The following is a 21,488-nucleotide window of genomic DNA, read 5'->3' on the forward strand; positions in this document are numbered from 1 at the left end:
AAGAATATAACTACTATAATACTGCCCCTATGTACAGGAATATAACTACTATAATACTGCACCTGTGTACAAGAATATAACTACTATAATACAAGAATATAACTACTATAATACTGCCCCCCTTTGTACAACAATATAACTACTATAATACTGCTCTTATGTACAAGAATATAACTACTATAATACTGCCCCCTATGTACAAGAATATAACTACTATAATACAAGAATATAACTACTATAATACTGCTCCCTATGTACAAGAATATAACTACTGTAATACTGCCCCTATGTACAATAATATTACTATAATACTGCCCCTATGTACAAGAATATAGCTACTATAATACTGCCCCTATGTACAAGACTATAACTACTATAATACTGCTCTATGTAGAAGAATATAACTACTATAATACTGCCCCTATGTACAAGACTATAACTACTATAATACTGCTCTATGTACAAGAATATAACTACTATAATACTGCCCCTATGTACAAGAATATAACTACTATAATACTGCTCCCTATGTACAAGAATATAACTACTATAATACTGCTCCTATGTACAAGAATATAACTACTATAATACTGCTCCCTATGTACAAGAATATAACTACTATAATACTGCCCCTATGTACAAGAATATAACTACTATAATACTGCCCCTATGTACAAGAATATAACTACTATAATACTGCTCCCTATGTACAAGAATATAACTACTATAATACTGCCCCTATGTACAAGAATATAACTACTATAATACTGCCCCTATGTACAAGAATATAACTACTATAATACTGCTCCCTATGTACAAGAATATAACTACTATAATACTGCCCCTATGTACAAGAATATAACTACTATAATACTGCTCCCTATGTACAAGAATATAACTACTATAATACTGCCCCTATGTACAAGAATATAACTACTATAATACTGCTTCCTATGTACAAGAATATAACTACTATAATACTGCTCCTATGTACAAGAATATAACTACTATAATACTGCTCCTATGTACAAGAATATAACTACTATAATACTGCTCCTATGTACAAGAATATAACTACTATAATACTGCTCCCTATGTACAAGAATATAACTACTATAATACTGCTCCTATGTACAAGAATATAACTACTATAATACTGCTCTCTATGTACAAGAATATAACTACTATAATACTGCCCCTATGTACAAGAATATAACTACTATAATACTGCCCCTATGTACAAGAATATAACTACTATAATACTGCTCCCTATGTACAAGAATATAACTACTATAATACTGCCCCTATGTACAAGAATATAACTACTATAATACTGCCCCTATGTACAAGAATATAACTACTATAATACTGCCCCTATTTTAGCTTATAGTTTGTTTCAGATGCTTTAGAAGAAACATATTAGTTGTGCACATGTATTGGTGTACTAGTTGTGTATTACATAATGGACCTTGTTTTTATACAGGTCTTTTGCAGTTTAAAGAAATATTCCAGCATTCCAGATTTTACTCCGCAGGCTGTGGGCTCCGTGTCCACAGCGTGCCGTTCTCTGTGTCAGTGGGTGCTGGCTCTTGAACATTATCATGAGGTTCAGAAGGTCAGTATTCAGGAATATGTAGCTGGGATACCAGGCAGCCATCAATCACTTTATATTTCTACCACTGAACGCAATAATAACTTTGCCTTCAGTGTCTCCCCCTGCTGGTGAATATGGGCTGACCTGCACTGTAATAGGAACTATGCCGTTCTTGTTCTGTTACATTGCAGTGATCGCTTCTTCCTTGGAGGTGCCAGCTGTTTTATACAGCTCACATCCCAATGTAAAGGCCAGGATGAGAGAGAACGCCAATCCCAAATGGTTAACCCTTTAAATGTTTGGGCTGTTTTGTAGGGGGTGAGACAAAAAGTTGTATGTACACAGTGTAGATGAGAATATGCCTCCCATTCACACCTGTATAATCCTGTAGATGGTGATTCCAAAACAAGAACGTGTGCGAGAAGCCCAGGAGGCTCTGAACCTGGCAAACGAGAGGCTGAAGCAGAAACAGGCCAGCCTGGCTCTGGTAAGGACGTCACGCATATATCCCATATAGCTGCACTGACATCATCTCCTAAATACAGTCCATGCCGCCCTGTGTGGAGCCGGATACATCATTAATGGCTCCGTTTTCACTTTGTGAACTTGTTTCGTGGTACAGAGTAGGAAGGTTCCAGCGCACGTGCCGACGATATCTGTAGGGGTCGGACACGAAAGAAATGTGTAATCCTTTCTATGATCTAGTCCATGTACTACATCTACTCTAGAGGACCACAGATGAGCAGGCTCCATACACTGACACTGCACCGGCAGTAATATAGGAGGATGCACAAGTTAACAGTAAGGCAGCAGAATGTGCAGTGTTATGCACGGAGATGGACGTTGTCGGAGCTGCATTTCCATTATATAGATTATAATATATTTCTTCATATTTAGGTGGAAGAACATCAGCGCCGGCTGGAGAAACAATACAACGACAGTGTTGCAGAGAAAAATCATTTGGCGTACCGGAAGCAGCTGACCACCAAACGCCTGGCGAGGGCCTCCGTGCTGATCGCAGCTCTAGATGAGGAGAAGGTGTAGTGCATAATATATATTACATATACGGGGCCCTTTTCAGCTCTGCTGGTCGCCATCACCTTCCAAATCAAACAGTACAGGCTAACAATGTGCGCCACCAGTGGAGGATACCACCCTGAAAGAGGGGTCACCTCTCCCAGCTGAATGGGTGGGCTACCTCTGCAGTACATACAGTATGTCCTTACGTTGTGTATATATTGTATTTCTTACATTGTTTATCATGCTGCACAGGTACGATGGAAGGAGTCAGTGGAGAGCCTGGAGCTACGGCTGAAGGGAATCATCGGAGACGTCCTGGTCTCTGCGGCGTTCATTGTCTATTGTGGGGTCTTTACGTCTGAGTATCGGGCACAGCTGATGGGGCAGTGGTTGGAGTTCTGTAAATCATATGCTATCCTGGTGTCAGAAGATTACTCATTTATCCATGCTATGGCTGCCGACAGTGAGGTATTATTCTACAGCTTTAGACAACACATTCTCTTTTCCCTCTGCTCCGCGGGGGCGGGCTCTTCCGGTTTTTATGTTTGTGCTTAGCCAATCAGAAATCTCACCACTGCTCTTGCTCTCTTCTCACAGAATTCATTTTCAAAGAGAGAGAAACTGCAGCTGCATGCTCCCTTTCTTATAGTTCTGCAGATTACGTTTTTATGCATGCAGAATTGATTAAAGGGGAGATACAGATTCGTTGTGGTCGTACAGAAGATAAAAAAAAGTCTTGTTTTGAGATTTTATTATGAGAGCCATCCAAATACTTCTGAAATAGGACAGTGATGTTTACATTGTCCCTTGTACAGGTGAGAGGTTGGCATAGGGAAGGGTTACCCCCTGATCCCTACTCAATAGAGAACGCCATATTGGTTAAGAATGGGCAGCGCTGGCCTCTCTTGATCGACCCTCACGGTCAGGCGTATAAGTGGATTTGCCAGATGGAAGGCAGGAAACTACGGCAGGTTCAGGCCTCGGATCCAGGCTACATGAAGGTCCTAGAAAACGCCATTCGCCTAGGAGAGCCTATCCTCATACAGGTACCCGTCCCCTTACTCGGCTGGGACAATAGTATCTGCAGTTCATTGCTCATATATTGCTCGGCCTTTTCTTACAGGATGTGTCTGAAGACATTGACCCCAGTCTCAAGCCTGTGCTTGAAAAAGAAATTCACCTTCGGGCTGGACAAGACGTCATACATCTTGGGGATGCTGAAATCGAATACAATAGGAATTTTAGGTAAGATTGGGACTGATATTCTGTATATATAGATATAACCCCAGTATGAGTAATATAGGACATTGCCCCCACCCCCGCTGTAAATGCTAAGAATACTAGAAGTGATTAATGAGTTCACTGAACTTCACATTTCTGATATTCTTAATCATTCATAGTGGGGGACATAATATAAGCCAGCTGCTGCAGAACATCTTCCACATCATGCGCCCCGTTGGGTGCCAACTAGGGTTGATAGAATATTTTCGGATAAGAGGTTATCCGAATAGCTACCTCGGTAACTTGGATACCTGGATCGCTCCCCATAATCATACAGTATGTGCGTTCATCACGCTGTGCCAGGGGGCACCATACTGTGCCAGGGGGCATCACGCTGTGCCAGGGGGCATCATACTGTGTGTGGGGGCATCATACTGTGTGTGGGTTCGTCTTACTGTGTAGGAGAATACTGGGGAGATCATATGTCTTGTGAGTGTAACTGTGGGGCCATCATACTGTATGCAGGGATACATACTCTATGTAGCTTCATCATACTGTGTGTGGATGGCACTCTGGGGCCATCATACTGTATGTGGGTTCATCGTACTGTGTGTAGGGGAGCACTGGGGAGCTCATATCACGTGAGTGTCACTGTGTGGGCATCATACTCTATATGGGGATACATACTGTATGTGGGTTCATCATACTGTGTAGGGGTGTACTGGGGAATCGTACGTGTTGTGTCACTGTGGGCGCATCCTACTGAATATGGGGATACCATACTCTATGTATGGGGAACAGGAGAGATCATACAGATTGTAAGTGGCATTATGAGGGCATAATACTGTATGGAAGGCATTTTGGGGACAATGAAAGTGCCCCTATAGATAGCTCCTCTCCCTTTGCCATGTCCTCCTCTGTCACTGTGTGACATGATGCTTCCTTCTTGTGGTGTCAGACGTCCGCACACCCGGAGTGATGTGTAGCAGTCCACTTCTGCCATTGGGTATTGGTAGTTCCCGCGTAGCGCCAATTCCACACAGGCCGGATATAGAAGTAATTGTTACTATACGGGATTATGGGCCAATGTACTTCTATTATTAGCAGACACATGATCACAGTGAGATGCTGCGGACTGGTTCTTGACACCTTGTGGCCTCAGTGTATAATTCTCTTATTTTAGGCTCTACATGTCGACCCAGAACCCAAATCCACATTTCCTACCGGCGGTCTGTATATCGGTCACTTTGATAAACTTCACTGTGACATATAAAGGGTTACAAGACCAGCTCCTGAGCAGCGTGGTCACCCAGGAACAGCCACAACTGGAGGCACAGAGATCCCAAATACTGGAGAGTATAGCGGCCGACCTGAGCACGCTGCGAGGCCTGGAGGAACAGTCACTCACTTTACTGCAGAAAACTGAAGGTGATTTTTCTTAAAGGGGTTATCCACTTTGTACAGGTACTATCCGTTAGACGGGTTCCACCTTAACAGACCAATCACAAAGAATCCTGCTATTTAAGACCTCCAGAAGGTATACTCTGGTCTGCAGCGCCACCACAGATGAAATGAAGTATGACAGGGTTCTCACTAAATCAATGAGCTGTTGATGTAAGACATGGACAAGCCGGGTCCCCCAAAATAAGAGTTGCTCCTTGTAGTCGCCTTCTCCCTAAATGTCAGGACCATTGAGGTCACAAAGTAATTTGTAACCATTAACATTTAGGTCATTTACTTGACGATGAAGATCTCATCAACACTCTGCAAAAATCCAAAGTCACAGCCAAGGATGTCTCCAAGAGAATGAGAGATTCTGGGAAGACAGAGGAGATCATCGAGTCAGCTCGTGGCATCTACCTCCACGTGGCCCAGCGAGGAGCCGTGCTGTACTTCGTAGTGGCCGACCTTATTCACCTGAACTATATGTATCAGTTCTCCCTACAATGGTTCCATCAGGTTTTTGTGGAGGCCATTAAAGCATCAGCGCCTTCACAGTCCCGGATCCCTTTGACGTCTTCTCCTGGAATAATCCGTCCACTCAGCAGACAGAGAAAAGAGAGAGAAGAGGAGGCGGAGGAGAATGGCCACAGCGAGGACATCCGGAGACACCTGGACAATATCTGCAACACTTTAACCAGAGATGTATACAAGGTAAAAAGGAGGAATAGAAATACAGTAACATTCCTGTTATCTGGCAGAGCAAAGTGAAGATAAGAATGCCATAAATAATAAAGGAGTGTTCCAATAATGGGCAGATATCTCCTAGGGGGTGGTCTCTTAATGGGCATGCATCTCCTCATGGGTGGTTCCAGAACGAGCATGTATCACTTCAGGGTCGGTCCTACAGAATAATGGGCTTGTATTACCTAGGGGGCAGTCCCACAATGAGCATGTATCACCTTGAGTGAGGTCCCAGAATGGGTCCAGGGGCGGTCCTATAATGGTCTTGAATCATCTAGGGGGCAGTCCCAGAATGAGCATGTATCATCTCGAGGGCGGTCCATTAATGGGCATGTATCACCTTGAGGGAGGTCCTAGACTAGGCTAAGGGGTGGTCCTATAATGATCTTTTGTCACCTGGGGGCAGTCCCAGAATGAGCATAAATCACTTTGGGGTAGGTCCCAGAATAGACTCAGGAGCGGTCCTGAAATGGTCTTGTATCATCAAGGAGCATTCCCAGAATGAGCATGTATGACCTCGAGGGAGGTCGTGGAATGGTCTTTTATAACCTGGAGGGTGGTCCCATAATGGGCATGTACCAGCTACAGCTTGTCCCACAATGGGCTATACCATCTATCCACCACTGACAGATTCAAGCTTCAGTTCGCTCCATAGATGGCACCATGTGTATTCGACCATTGCTCCGCTCAAAAGCAGTGATGAGGAACTCGGGATCTTGGGACCCCTGCGCTAGTGATCATTGTAGCCCCCAGCGGCCATTTATCACCTAGCTGCAGGTTGTGTGTACGATAAAGACACCAGAGAAGAATAGTATTTTGTAAATCTTTTGTGTTGCACGCAGCGAGTGAGAAAAATATGTATTTATAAAAAAAAAGAAACAATATAAAAGAGAAAAAATACTAATAAACTAAAAAATTAAAAAAAAACAAACAAAAAAAGATTGGAACGGTAGCCCATCTCTCTCCCAGTCATATCAAAGCCATGGCAGATATTAAAATTATATAATTTTTATTTATCAAAATCCCCCCTGAATTAAAGTTTTCCACAATCCCAGATGGTACCTGGCCTCCCCGAGTGCAGTGTCGACTCTGCACCGCTGCTTCGATCACAGTGATTGGCTGCAGCGTTGATATGATCTGTCAATGTGACGTCACCGCTGAAGCCAAAACACAGACTCCTGCATCTCCTGTGATTGTTATTTTCTGTGATTTCTTTGTCTTCTTACCCAGATTGTCTCCACGGCTCTCCTCACAGAGCACCAGCTCTGCTTCTCCTTCATGCTGACCGTAAACATCATGAAAAACGGAAGCAAACGGGAAGAATTGGCGTCGCCCGGATTTCTACCGGAATCGGAATGGGAATTCTTTTTGCAGTCGCTGCTGCTGAGCGACACGATGAAGAAGAGACTCTCTGCAGAAAATAATGGTAACGGCACAAGGGAACCTGTGCCCATCCAAGCGTGAAACTACAACTCCCATCATGTCCTGCTGTCAGACCATGCCGGGCGTTGTAGTTTCATAAAAGCAGGAGAGAAGCTAGAGAATATTATCCTAAGGGCACGATGTCCACAGAGGACTTATCCACTCCGGAGTTTCTATAGTGGCAAACTAAACCAAATGTTGTGGCTTTTGCTGGCAATTTTCTGCAGATTTCGCCCGTCTCTGCACAGATTACACGCGGTGACGTTGTCCTGCATCCGCCTGGTGCAGAATCAGGGAAAAGGGCTCAGAATACAAGTGATGGACGCTTCCTCGGACTCGCTGCTATCACCACATTCCGCAGTCTCTGCTGCCCTCTATTGGAGACAATCAGCATGACCAGAGCTGCACCCTAAGGCTATGTTCACACTGAGCGAATCAAGAAGACTTTTTTTTTTTTAAGTGCAAACCACTTCAGGAAAGGCTCCTATTTTGGGGAGATTTTCAGAAGTTTTCTCCTCATGCGATGTTTGCAGCCTCTTGATTGGATGGCACCTAGTTTGGAGCAGATTCAAAGAAGTGACATCTGTCATTTTCAAGACTTCTTTAGGGAAAAAAGTTATTTTATCAGTTTTTAATTTTAATCTTTTTTTTTTTTTTTGTGATTTCGGAGGTGAATCCACTCCCTTCCAAAAAAAAAACTCATTGTGAACATAGCCTCAGTGTTCTTTTCCATATGACAACTCTTCCTGGCTCATTCTGATATTATTTTAGTAAGGATGTGAGTGATGGTTTTATTTCTTTCAGCAGATGTTGAGGATGAGGCTCTGGGACGTGGCGCTGCGGAGCGCCTGTCTGACACCACGTGGCGGCAGTGTCAGTACTTGAGCCGATACGTGGCGCCTTTCTCGGCACTGTGCGATTCCTTGTCCTCTAATACCCGACAATGGAGAGAATTCAGAGACGCCGGAGATCTGTGTGATCTGCTCAGCAAATCATACACGATGCCGTCTGAGGAATCGGAAGGTAGGAGACAGACCTTGGATTCCCCTTTTTCATTGTCATGGTTAGGGCCTCATTCACACGTACGAGGAAAACAAACCAATTGTTCTAATCATCATCTAATTTTCTCGCACGTGGAGAAAGTAAATTCTTCACCTTCTCCATCCTGACAGTCTCTAAAAATTGGACCACACTCAGATGCCATCCGAGTGCATGATCCAACTGTCAAATCAAAATCGGACGTTTCCAAAATTTACTGTTAACCAGGAGGTTTTGGGGAAAAAAAAATCGCACATGTGAATGACACCGTAGACTATCATAGGTGCGGGTGCTATCCGAGAAAAAGTGAAGAGCTCTCGTACGTGAAAATCGGACGTGTGAATGAGGCTTTATACAAGTATTATTGCACTTGCAGAACACCAGCAAGATAGAGCATGTGCTGCCTCCCAAGAGACGTCACCCCCCGCTGCTGTATTTCATTGGGAGACACTAACTTCATTCCAGAAACTTCTATTGGTAAAATGTCTTATTGTTTATAGTTTTCTGTGATTAGGTTTCTGCAATCAGATCTGAAACCTGTGGACAGATAATTATTGGAAAGTGGTGGTGGGAATGTACAGTAAAGGGAAACCAGTAAAACCAGTTCTGTATAATGGACTGATCTTTCATTTCAACTATTCCTTATATTTTCAAGTAAAAAAAATTGGCAACTTCACCATAATTGTTGATGTAAAAAAAACAAAACAAAAAAACCCCAGCCGTTTCGTGTATACAGCTCCTCTGCAGATCTATGTGTCTCCATAGCTACAAAGGACAATCAAACCTCTTGTAGTCCGAACATTTGTATCATGTGTCGGCGTCGCCTGTTACTGGTTGTATGTGGCATTGCAGCTTTGCTCTGTTCACTTTAATGGATCTCAGCTGTAGTACCAGGTACGACCCGATGATGGGGGTGTCCCTGTTTTTAGAACAAAGTAGACATGTTTTTAATCCTGTACTACAGTTGTGTGATAAAGTGATTGCCCCCTTACTGATTTCCTATTCCTTTACGTTTGTCACACTTAAATGTTTTACATTACCAAACAAGTGTAAATATTAGACAAAGATCTCACAAGTAATCACAAAATACAATTTTTAAATGAATGTCTTTATTATTAAGGGAAAAAGAAATCCAAACCTACAGGGTCCTGTGTGAAAAAGTGATTGCTCTCTAAACTTAGTAACTGGTTGGGCCGCCCTTAGCAGCAACAACTGCAATCCAGTATTTGCAATAACTGTCAATGAGTCTCTTACAATGCACTGGAGGAATTTTGGCCCCTCATCTTTGCAGAAATGGTGTAATTCAGCCACATTGGAGGCCATTTTAAAGTCATGCACAGCATCTCAATCGGATTAAGGTCAGGACATTGACTAGGCCACTCCAAAGTCTTAATTTTGTTTTTTCTTAAGCCATTCAGAGGGGAACTTGCTGATGTGTTTTGGATCATTGTCCTGCTGCATAACCCAAGTACACTTCAGCTTGAGGTCAAAACATATGGCTGGACATTCTCCTTCAGGATTTTTTGGTAGACAGCAGAATTCATTGTTCCATTTACCACAGCAAGTCTTCCCGGTCCTGAAGCAGCAAAACAGCCCCAGACCATCATTCTAAGACCACCATATTTTACTGTTGGTATGATGTTCCTTTTTATGAAATGCTGTTTTAATTTTACACCAGATGTAATGGAACATACACCTTCCAAAAAGTTCAACTTGTGTCTCGTCAGTCCACAGAGTCTTCTCCCAAAACTCCCAACATGTTTTCTGGCAAAACTGAGATGAGCCTTTATGTCTTATTGCTCAGCAGTGGTTTTCATCTTGGAACGCTGCCATGTGAACCATTTTCGCCCAGTCTCTTTCTTATGGTGGTGTCATGAATACAGACCTTAACTGAGGCAAGTGCGGCCTGCAGTTCTTTGGATGTTGCTATGGGGTCTTTTGTGACCTTTTGGATGAGTCATTGCTGCGCTGTTGGGGTTAATTTTGGTCTGCAGGCCACTCCTGGGAAGGTTTACCACTGTTCCATGTTTTTGCTATTCATTGATAATGGCTCTCACTGCGGTTTGCTGGAGTCCCAAAGCTTTAGGAATGGCTTTATAACCTTTTCCATACTGATAGATCTCAATTACTTTATTTTTTATTTGTTCCAGAATTTCTTTTGATTGCGACATGATGTCTAGATTTTGAGGATCTTTTGGTCTACTTCATTTCATCAGGCAGGTCCTATGTAAGTGATTTCTTGATTGTGAACAGGTGTGGGTAGTAATCAGGCCTGCGTGTGGCTAAGGAATTTGAACTCAGCTTCCCAAATATGTTATAAACCACAGTTAATTTTGTTTTTGTTTTGTTTTGTTTTTTTTTTGGGGGGGGAGCAATCACTTTTTCAAACAGGGCCCTGGAGGTTTGGATTTCTTTTTCCCTTAATAATAAAGACTAGAGATGAGCGACTTTGCCTTTTTTAGGGTCGAGTCGGGTTTCATGAAACCCGACTTTCTCAAAAGTTGTGTCGAACGAAATCGGCCAACTATCGTCAAAAGTCGGAGGTCCGACTGAAACACGAACCCAATGTAAGTCAATGGGGAAGCAAAGTCGTCAGGGAGTAGAGGACAGTAAACACACCTACATGCCGGACCGCTTTTTAAACTGCGTGAAAACTCTCTCTCACTCCCCCCCGGAGGGTGATGACGATGTCATCTCGTTGCCCACGGTGTGCGTCCTTCCTCATTGGCTGAGAAAAGGCGCCTGCGAGCATTGTGGGAAACGCGACTTTGGCGCTTGGGTCGACGACCGCATGGCCGACCTCACGCTATGGTCGGGTTTTGGTCGGCGAAACCCGTCTTTGGCATAAGTCGGCGACTTATGAATCTGGCCGACCTATTTCGCTCAACTCTAATAAAGACCTTTATTTAAAAACTGCATTTTGTGTTTCCTTGTGTTATCTTTCTCTAATATTTACATTTGTTTGGTCTTCTGATTTAAGTGTGACAAATATGCAAAAGAATAGGAAATCAGAAAGGGGGCAAACACTTTTCAACACAACTGTATATGAAGTGATGGTGCACGAAGGAGCTGAGCACACTCCATATAGCCAGCACATGAGAATATCTGCTGGGAAAGACCAGTGAGAAGACGCACGCAGCCTAAAGGCCCCGTCACAGACAGCGAGATCGCTGATTTTGTGACGCCACAGCGATCTCACCAGCAATATCGCTGTGTGTGACATGTATCAGCGACCGGCCTCCCTGCCGGGTATCGCTGATCGCGCTCGAACGTCCTGGGCCATTTTTTGATCGTTGGTCTCCCGCTGGCCAGCGCACATCGCTGCGAGTGACAGCGAGATACCAACGATCAGCGACGCTGGGAGCTGGTTTAAATATATAGAAGTAGAAAAGCTACTGACCAAAAACAAGCAGGGATCACCAAAACAGTATAGTAAATTTTATTAGATAGCCATAAACAACACCAACATAAAAACAATTAAAAGTCATAACACATGACAAATTGTACACTAGGCTCCTAATAAAGCCAAAAAGATATCCCCCATATACCTAAGAAAATGGCTAGGCAGTTAAATATAATATGAAAGTGGTACAAATAACCTAAAGAGAGAAGTGTGTAATTTGATGTAAAAATTGTAGTAATTGAGTCAAAAAAACAACAATGTCAACATCCCCTATAAGTAGGAATTATGACAGTAGTACAGAACAATCACAATTCAATGTAATATAAATACCACTAATGAAGATAAGAGGACAAGCAGTGCCCTGCCCCTGACGAAGCCACCTTGCGGTGGCGACACGCGTCGGGCAGGGCACTCCACAAGCTCCCCCATATGTAAGAATGTTATCAGGACATTGCGGGCAGTATTTTTTATTTATCTCTTGCAGAGCATTTTGTGCCTCTATCGTTAGATGATGTAATACATGGGTCTTATTTACCTTGGCTTTATTTCAGCTTGTCCTCTTATCTTCATTAGTGGTATTTATATTACATTGAATTGTGATTGTTCTGTACTACTGTCATAATTGTTAGTGATAGGGGATGTTGACATTGTTGTTTTTTTGACTCAATTACTACAATTTTTACATCAAATTACACACTTCTCTCTTTAGGTTATTTGTACCACTTTCATATTATATTTAACTGCCTAGCCATTTTCTTAGGTATATGGGGGATGTCTTTTTTGGCTTTATTAGGAGCCTAGTGTACAATTTGTCATGTGTTATGACTTTTAATTGTTTTTATGTTGGTGTTGTTTATGGTTGTCTAATAAAATTTACTATACTGTTTTGGTGATCCCTGCTTGTTTTTGGTCAGTAGCTTTTCTACTTCTATATAGTATCTGTCTTTTGCTGACTGCAGGAGGATCCCAACATTTCATTTGGTGGTGCCCTCCTTTGTTTCACTACTGTATTGGGAGCTGGTTTAAATGTAAACAGCGGGTATCTAAGAGCCGCGCGGCTCTTGGATACCCGCTGTTTACCTTGGAAACCAGCTTGTCACTGGTCCTGATCGCTGGTGAGTCTGTCTATGTGACAGGTCACCAGCAATCAGCCTAACTATGTCCCAGCGATCCCATCCATGTCGGATCGTTGGTGGGATCGCTGGGACATCGTTGTGTGTAACGGGGCCTTAACAGTGTCTGCAAGCGACCACTGCCATCTGCTGGTCACAGATAATAGGAAAAGGGAAAGCGGAAAGAATTACATTGGCAGGAACTCAAGAGTGAAGTACATGTTCCCATGAGGGAAGAGATTGGAGGAAACACCGGGTCAGCTGACAGCTGTGGAGCAGTTAATAATCATAAAAGGTTCAGGAGGGCCAAGAAGGGGAGGAGTTGGTGCCTGGACCTGTAGCAAGACGGTCACGTGAGAAGTGGAATTGGCTTATAGAGACCAGACCCGCGTGAAGATCCGAGAGAACACTGAAAAGAGACCAGACCCGAGTGAGTCGTCGCTTCCAGTGGTACAAAGTGGGGATCGGGGATGTGCTTCAGGGAATGAAGGAGGTCAGCGTGCCAAGTGTACAGAGTAACCCACCAATCTGGCACTTGCGGTCCAGCAGGTAGTATCGTCAATCTCCCAATAGGGTCTGTCTGACGTTCTACGTTGCCTAGAGAGTGACGATGGTGACGGGCCCGTAGTGATAGTGACGCCATTTAGGTTGGGGTATTAACATCTCACTGACAATAACGGTTGTTTAACGGCAATAGTAGAACAATCGTGTGTCAGTATCCTGTTCATCTGAATCACTGTATTCTCGTTGTAACATAACTTGTTTCATTTTTCACCGCTTGCGATTATCCCTGATATTGAGCCAAGGCCTCCCTGTAATTGTCATAATCGAATGAATAGTTGTTGGTTTTAGTCCCTCTGTCTCCTCATTGTTTGCGTTGTTGCGTCCGTGTATCTGTTAACAGGAGTTAACTCTTAGTTGCTGCTGTGAATCGTCATAGTAGCACATTGGGGGTTAAGACCTGTAAGGTTGGGATCACCCTCTGGGACATGATATACAAATATTTATCCCCTTATGGTAAACTCCAAAAAAAAAGTTCACTGGGTCATTTTTACCTTAACGCAAATGTTGTAAAAATAAAAATTATGAAATTGCTCTTTTCCGCTTATTTTTAACTCTATCCCACTTGCATTTTTTTTACTGTTTTTGTTGTAAAGTGAATGGTTGTATTAAAAATTACAACTCATCTTGAAAAAAAAAACATTGTCAAAAGAAAAAGAAACAAGCTGTAGCTCTTGGAAAGAAAAGGAGGAAAAATTGGGCCCTGTTCACACATTGAATTTTTGCAGCTTTTTTAATGCAAATGAACAGTTTTGTTTTTTTTCAATATCTGGAGGATGTTAATTCTTTCGGTGTTTTTTTCACCCATAGAAAGGAGTGCGAAAGTGAAAAAATGCTGCAAAAACTACAGCCGTGCGCTTTTGGAGAATAAAACTACTGTAACTTTATTAAACTTGTACTGTAGACAAATGACAGATATAATCCGCACAAAAAAAGCAGCAAAAATGCTTTTTGCAAGCAGCTTCTTTGTTGTCAAGAGAGATTTTTCTTCAGTAAAAAAGGGCAACAATGAAAAATTGCCCGGTGTCTAGGTGATAATTCTATTTGTTCTCAGAATGTAGGTGATCGATATTCTTTTCACCCATCTATGTGGTGGTAATATATTGGTGTATAATGGCGGTAGTATATATTTTTAGAGGGTATGTACTTATGATGAGTCCAATAAGGCTAAAGTGACTACTTGGTGATCAGCCCCCGGCTTTGTTCACATGTTGCAGAAACAGTCAGTGCGTTTTGTTTGGTGAGGGTCTGAGATCCCGGCGATCAGTTCACAAGTCACGTATGGGCTTGGTGGAAAGTCTGAGAGTCCGTACATACCCAAGATACCGGTGAATTATCGCTCTAGGGCCCTTAACCACACATCATTCTTTTCACATTGTCATTATAACTTTACGACCTCAGATAAAAGTCCTGCGTCCTGAATGTTTGATCGGCGCTATCCGAAAGTTCATATCGGACAAGATGGGTGCAGAATACGTCCAGAGCCGTCCAATGAATCTGAAACAGGCGCTGGCTGAGTCCTGTCCCTCCTCACCCCTTATATTCATCCTCTCTGCTGGTAAGATACAACTGCTTTGTGCTAACTACAAAATCCACCTTCTTTCTCATTAGACTGCTTTACACTGCAGCGTTGCTCTATTGGTGAAAGACTTTGATAAGTGACCCCCAGCTTAAACGTCCATGTCCCTCCATTCTTGTCCTTCTGTCCATATCCCTCAAACCATGCCCCTACGTGCACGCACCCGTGGCATTATCTGGACCCACTGGGATTGGACCTTGAACTTATTTAGGGTTTTATCACTTGTAAAAGACCCTCGTATTCTGTGTGTTACACGTAGGTAGCGACCCCACCGGCCAGCTGGAGCGTCTAGCGCTGGAGACCCACGGCAGCACCCTACACCTAGACATGATCTCGCTGGGCCGTGGTCAGGGCGTCAAGGCCGAAGAGCTTATTACCAAAGCTAGAAGACTGAAGGGACAATGGGTCTTCCTTCAGAATTGCCACCTTGCTGCCTCCTTCATGCCCAGACTCCGAGAAATCGTGGACGGGTAAGATCAGACGCCACAAGTAACTTTGCGTCAAATGTCAGCGATTCGCGTGCTAACCATTTATCTGTGGATTTCAGATTCGAGCAGCAGGACGATTCCACGGATCCACAGTTCAGATTGTGGTTAAGCTCTAAGTCTGAGGAATCGTTTCCGCTTTCTATTCTACAAAAAGGGTTAAAGGTGAGAACCCAACGGATTCTAAAGAAAAATAGCAGCAAATTACATCTAGTACTTTGTGTAGGGCCCCTGGTAGGTGATTGTAAGGGCCACTTGTGATGTAGGATAAAAAAAAATGTGACAGCTATCTGCTGCATCAAGAAGGCAGATCCGGGAAAATAAAAATGTGACGGCTAGTTTCTGCAACAAGAGGCAGATATGAGAAAGGAAAAATGCGATGACCAGTTTACGCAGCAAGAGGCAGATCCAGGAAAAGAAGAATGTGATGGCTAGCTGCTGCATCAAGGGGCAGATTAGAGTAAAAAAATAAATAGTGACAGCTGTGATTCTCTAATCGTCTCTTTCCTGGTAGATGGCGGTGGAGCCCCCGATGGGGCTTAAAGGGAGACTGCTGCAGACATTAGACAGCAGCGGGCTGATCACAGAGAAGATCTTTGAGAAGGAGAATGTCCATCCGGCCTGGAAGAGGCTCCTGTTCAGCCTGTGCCTGTTTAATGCTGTGATAAATGAGAGAAGAAAATACGGCGCTCTGGGGTGGAACATCCTGTACGACTTCACCCTCTCCGATTTAGAGGTACAGAATAGAAATGGGTCAGAGTTTTGGCATCTTTTCATACAGTACACAGGATTATTTTGCAGCAACAGCACCCCACCCATCTACAGTTTTTGCCTGGTACTGCAGCTCTATTGCAATAACAGCGACAACCTAAAGACAGGAGAGGCGCTGTTTATGGCAGGAACATGCCGGCAGTGGATTATTGCATTTTATGCCACCTTTTGCTAAAATTACACCCCCTACCTCCCCCAAATAAACAGCGCCACCTAATGGACAGATTATCACGCTCTTTACACGGTATAAACCGAATACAATATAATATGCGTTATGGGATTTGTGTGTCCAGGTCTCGGTACAGATGTTGGAGACGCTGACAGAGCACCGCAGAGAGATCCCGTGGGCAGCACTACGTTACCTAACTGGTGAAGTGGTCTACGGGGGCCGAGTCACCGACTTCTGGGACCGGCGCTGCCTGCTGAGCATCCTGGACGGTTTCTACACCCCGGCACTGCTGCAGGATGACTACTGCTTCTCTGCCGACCAGGTGAGCAAAGATTTTTTTGCAAAGAATCTCCATTCATTCTTATAGACTTCTCCTTCAATGGAAGTCTTCAAACAGAGGCTGGACAGACATCTGACTGGGATGATTTAGCGAATCCTGCTTTGAGCAGGGGGTTGGACCAGATGGCCCAGGAGGTCCCTTCCAACTCTACGATTCTATGATTCTATGGGGGTGCTGAAGATCAACTGAGCGCAAAAACGGCGATCACATGACGGATGAAAAAAGCCGGAGCCACCGCTCACATTGGGCTGTTCAGCGCTCCGGTTCCTATGATCTTTGGGGGTCCCAGTAGTCGGACCCCTCGCGATCCGGAAGTTGAGAACTTTCTACTATGAGACAATAAACTAATGAGCAGGTAGTCAATAACTAGTTATCAAGTACCTGCCTATTCGATCCGGCGACCGCTCCTGCCGGCGATGAAGTTGCTCCACGTTAACAGCAGCTCTTCTTCTGCTCTGTTGACAGGTTGCGACTGTCGACGTCATGCTGATTGACTGCAGGATGCCCACAGTTAGGGCCCCGTCACACATAGCGACACACCAGCGATCCCGACAACGATAGCACCTTGTCAGGATCGCTGGTGTGTCGCTACATGATCGTTGGTGAGCTGCCAAACAGGTAGATTCGCCAGCAATCAGGACCAGCGACACTCGGGTAACAAGCGACACACATCGCTTAGTTACCCGCAGTGTATCTTGGTTACCAGCTCGCTGATGCAGGGAGCTGGTAACCATGGTACACATCAGGTTTCTAAGGGGAGCGCGGCACTTAGAAACCCGATGTGTACCTTGGTTACCAGCTCCCTGCATCAGCGCGCTGGTAACTAAGGTACACATCGGGTTTCTAGGGGCCGTGCGCCCCTTAAAAACCCGATGTTTACCATGGATCCGAGCTCCTGCTCGCTGGTCGCCCGCAGCGATGCGTGCTGGCCAGCGGGAGACCAGCAACCCCAAAAATGTCCAGAGGTTTCTGCAGCGATCAGCGATACCCGGCAGGGGGGCCGGTCGCTGATCGCTGTCACACACAGCGATCTCGCTGGTTAGATCGCTGTTGCGTCACAAAACTTGTGACTCAGCAGCGATCTCGCTAGCGAGATCGCTATGTGTGACGGGGGTTTTAGGCAGCAGATAGCTGGCTGTCAATCAGCATGACGTTGACAGTCAGGACCTGTCGACATAGCGGAAGAGAAGCCGCAGAGGCAGGACGGTCGGTGACTTCTGTGCCGGCAAAGATCGTAACCGGACAGAACAGGCAGGTAGATAGCAACCTAGGAGCACAGTAGACAAGTAAACAGAGCTGATACACTGCTATGTACAGCACAGGTGATCGGATGCTCGCAGCATCAAGTCCTCTAAGCCTGGGTTCACATGTAGCGGAACTCTCGCGGAAATTACCGCGAGAATTCCGGAATTCCATTCCACGGGAAAATCACATTTTAAATTCCCGCGATTTTCCCGCGGAAAAACTAGCATTTTGCAAGCGTTTTGCAAGCGTAATTAGCTTGCAGAATTGCTAGCGTTTTCCAAGCGATCTGGAGCATCGCTTGAAGAACTGATTGACAGGTTGGTCACATTCGTCAAACATAGTATTTGACGAGTGTGACCAACTTTTTACTATTGAGGCCGCCTATGCCTAAAAGATAGAATGTAAAAAATGATAAAAAAAAAAAAATATTGTTATTCTCACCTTCCGACGTCCCGCACAGCCTTCCTGCCTCTCTCCACGCTCCCGGTCCCAGTAATCCTTTGCGACAATTACCGCGATGACGTCTGTTCTCGCTGGATCACGACGTCTCGCGATCATTCGCGCGAATGACCGCCAGACTTCGCAATCCCGCGAGAACGGACGTCATCGCTCACAAAGGCTTACTGGGACCGGGAGTGTGGAGCGAGGCGGGAAGGCTGCGCGGGACGTCAGAAGGTGAGAACAATATTTTTTATTTTAAATTCTATTTTTTACAGGGATATGGTACCCAAAGCCCGGAGGACAGTCTCCTCTCCTCCGGAGCGTGAGTACCATCCGCAAATGTTCTGCTTACTTTTCGCATGGTGCACAGCCACATGCGGAAAGTAAGCAGAACAATGCATTCCTATGGGTGCGGGATCGCCGCGATTCCGCGAAATTAATGAGCATGCTGCATTTTTTACTGCGAAGCGATTCCGCCGCAGTAAAAACCGCAGCATTAGCACAGCATTGCGGAATCCCATAGGAATGCATGGGATGCTTATTTTTAGCGTTTTCGCGGCAAAATCACACGGTTAAAACCACCGCGGAAACACGAAAAAAACACCACGTGTGAACTCAGCCTAAGAGGAATATTACATACAGTAAAAAGTTTTAAAAAAATTTAAAATGTGAAAAAATAAAAAAAAAGTTCAAATCACCCCCAATTTGTTCCATTGAATATAAAACAATCACAAAAAAAATACACGTTTGGTATTGGTGAGTTCATAAACATCCGATCTATAAAAATATAAAGTAAATTAATCTGATTGGTAAACAACGTAACCAGAAAAAAATCAAAACATCAGAATTATGCTTTTTTGGCCACCGTAATATCGCAATAAAATGCAATAATAATTGTAGATGAAAAGATCGTATCTACCCCAAAATTGTATCAATAAAAACATCTCAGGGCACAAAACAATAAGCCCTCACCCAGCCTCAGATCCCGAAAAATGGAGACGCAACGAGTCATGGAAAATAGTGACAAACGTAAAATCTTGTTTTCATACAAATTTGTAAAAAAAAAAATTTACCACTTAAATAAAAAATAAATTATAAATGTTTCTCATCGGCAAACTCGTAATGACATTGAGAGTCATAATACCAGGTCAGTTTTAGCAGCATTTAGTGAACATGGTAAATAAAAAGAAAAAAAAAAAACATTGTGGGATTGCACTTTTTTTTTTGCAATTTCACCGTACTTAGACTTTTTTTTTTCCAGTTTCTCCAGTGCACGATATGGTAAAATCAATGGTGTCGTTCAAAAGTACAACTCATCCTGCAGAAAACAAGTCCTCACGTGGCCATATTGACCGAAAAATAAATAAAAGTTATGGCTCTGGGGAGGGAAAAAAACAAAACAAAAAATGGCCCAGGGTTTGAAGGGGTTAATATATATATATATATATAAAAAAAAAGAAATCCAGAGGGTCCATGGATTATGATAGAGATCTCCTGAGCTGTCTGGTCTGTCAGGCGCTGTGTGCGGAGTGTGCACAGATCCCTTCCAGTCTGATCCCAGTTCACACCAGTAGGGGATGTAGCTCAGTGGTAGAGCGCATGCTTTGCATGTATGAGGCCCCGGGTTCAATCCCCGGCATCTCCACTCTACTTTTCCCGTTTACTATGTTTTGATGATTTATTTTCTGAATGCAAAAATTTCTACTTGGAAAATCAAAATAATAAATGTATATATCTATCTATATCGAGGAGCATATTCCCATACAGCACAAATGGGCCCTGATGTGTGCCGAGTTATCAGATATTCCGGATCATCGGACAGTTGAGTGACAGCCGATGTGTTTGCCTGTAGGTCTATCATCCACTGTCAGAAGATGCGACATGGCAGGACTGCAGGGATTATGTGTGTTCTCTCCCTGACACCGACAACCCCGAAATCTTCGGCGTGCACCCCAATGCTGAGCGAGCGTGCCTCGCATTCCAGGCGCAGACCTTCCTGGATATCGCGGTGAGCATGCAGCCCAGGGTCAGCGCAGGTGGCGCCGCGCACAGGTTGGTAGTTGCAGGACGTCGGATCCTTTCTGCAGTTGCCTAACTGCAGATTACGCTCACTAATGAGGTGCGATGTTCTGCAGCGGTGACTACGGCCAGGACCGGATAGTCCAGGATGTGATCACCAATGTCCTGGCTAAACTGCCCGTCACAGTGGAAGGGAGGAAGTCCGATGAGCAGCGTACCATTGCCAACCTGCTGACTGATCCCGCGTGGGAAACACTTGTGAAAACGACTAAAGGTATCAGGTGTTTGCTTTACAGGGCAGATCCCCCTCGATCGAGTGACCGCACGATCTGCTGGTGGTTGTAGTACTGAAAAAAAATTAAAATCTGATTTTGTGTAGCAATACTGACCCCTAGTGGATTATCGCTGTAAATGCCCGCTGGTTCCTGTTTGCAGGTTACGACCCCCTGATCAGTTCTGCATCACTGACCGTCCTGCGCCAGGAGATCGTCCGCTTCAATCAGCTGCTGTCCGTCATCCACAGCTCCCTCCAGGCAGTGCTGCAGGCGATCAGTGGAGAGGTCATACTGAACAAAGGGTTAGAGGATGTGTACAAGTCTCTGGCCGGCCTGAAGGTGCCTGCACTGTGGCAGGTAAGTGGCTAATCTGCAATTTTACCCATTTCCGATGATGAGAAAATCCTTTACGATGACAAAAAAAAACAGCAATTTTCTTATTAAAAATTAAATTTCTTCTCAAAAACGGGATTTCTAATCTTATAGATACAGTGTATCAGTGGTGGTCGGCTTCCCAGGCACAGTGCGGTGCGCTTACAAGCTCCTCGCTATATAGCTTGTGAACGCTGATCTGAAGTTGCAGGATTGCAGAGTCTCTGCTGCCATGAT

General features: G+C 44.2%; 1 protein-coding gene and 1 non-coding gene across 2 annotated transcripts in view; both read left to right on the plus strand.

Moving 5' to 3' along the window:
* The window catches only part of DNAH14 (dynein axonemal heavy chain 14), a 183,871-nt gene that overhangs the window by 156,476 nt on the left and 5,907 nt on the right, over nt 1-21,488 (plus strand). Inside the window, exons 58-76 of the mRNA XM_073556432.1 lie at nt 1,484-1,615; nt 1,986-2,081; nt 2,492-2,632; nt 2,867-3,082; nt 3,430-3,660; nt 3,738-3,859; nt 5,019-5,263; nt 5,565-5,989; nt 7,250-7,445; nt 8,249-8,464; nt 8,856-8,956; nt 14,957-15,113; nt 15,394-15,604; nt 15,682-15,784; nt 16,134-16,355; nt 16,684-16,881; nt 20,438-20,637; nt 20,721-20,878; nt 21,040-21,236. Of these exons, the coding sequence (XP_073412533.1) occupies nt 1,484-1,615; nt 1,986-2,081; nt 2,492-2,632; nt 2,867-3,082; nt 3,430-3,660; nt 3,738-3,859; nt 5,019-5,263; nt 5,565-5,989; nt 7,250-7,445; nt 8,249-8,464; nt 8,856-8,956; nt 14,957-15,113; nt 15,394-15,604; nt 15,682-15,784; nt 16,134-16,355; nt 16,684-16,881; nt 20,438-20,637; nt 20,721-20,878; nt 21,040-21,236 (3,567 nt within the window). The remainder of the gene's footprint in view (nt 1-1,483; nt 1,616-1,985; nt 2,082-2,491; nt 2,633-2,866; nt 3,083-3,429; nt 3,661-3,737; nt 3,860-5,018; nt 5,264-5,564; nt 5,990-7,249; nt 7,446-8,248; nt 8,465-8,855; nt 8,957-14,956; nt 15,114-15,393; nt 15,605-15,681; nt 15,785-16,133; nt 16,356-16,683; nt 16,882-20,437; nt 20,638-20,720; nt 20,879-21,039; nt 21,237-21,488) is intronic.
* TRNAA-UGC (transfer RNA alanine (anticodon UGC)) lies at nt 20,159-20,230 on the plus strand. Its single transcript has one exon. It is a non-coding gene; the product is annotated as a tRNA-Ala (tRNA).

This window comes from Dendrobates tinctorius, unplaced genomic scaffold (assembly GCF_039654945.1).
Source record: "Dendrobates tinctorius isolate UK_male_01 unplaced genomic scaffold, ASM3965494v1 ptg000232l, whole genome shotgun sequence".
Classification (NCBI taxonomy): domain Eukaryota; kingdom Metazoa; phylum Chordata; class Amphibia; order Anura; family Dendrobatidae; genus Dendrobates; species Dendrobates tinctorius.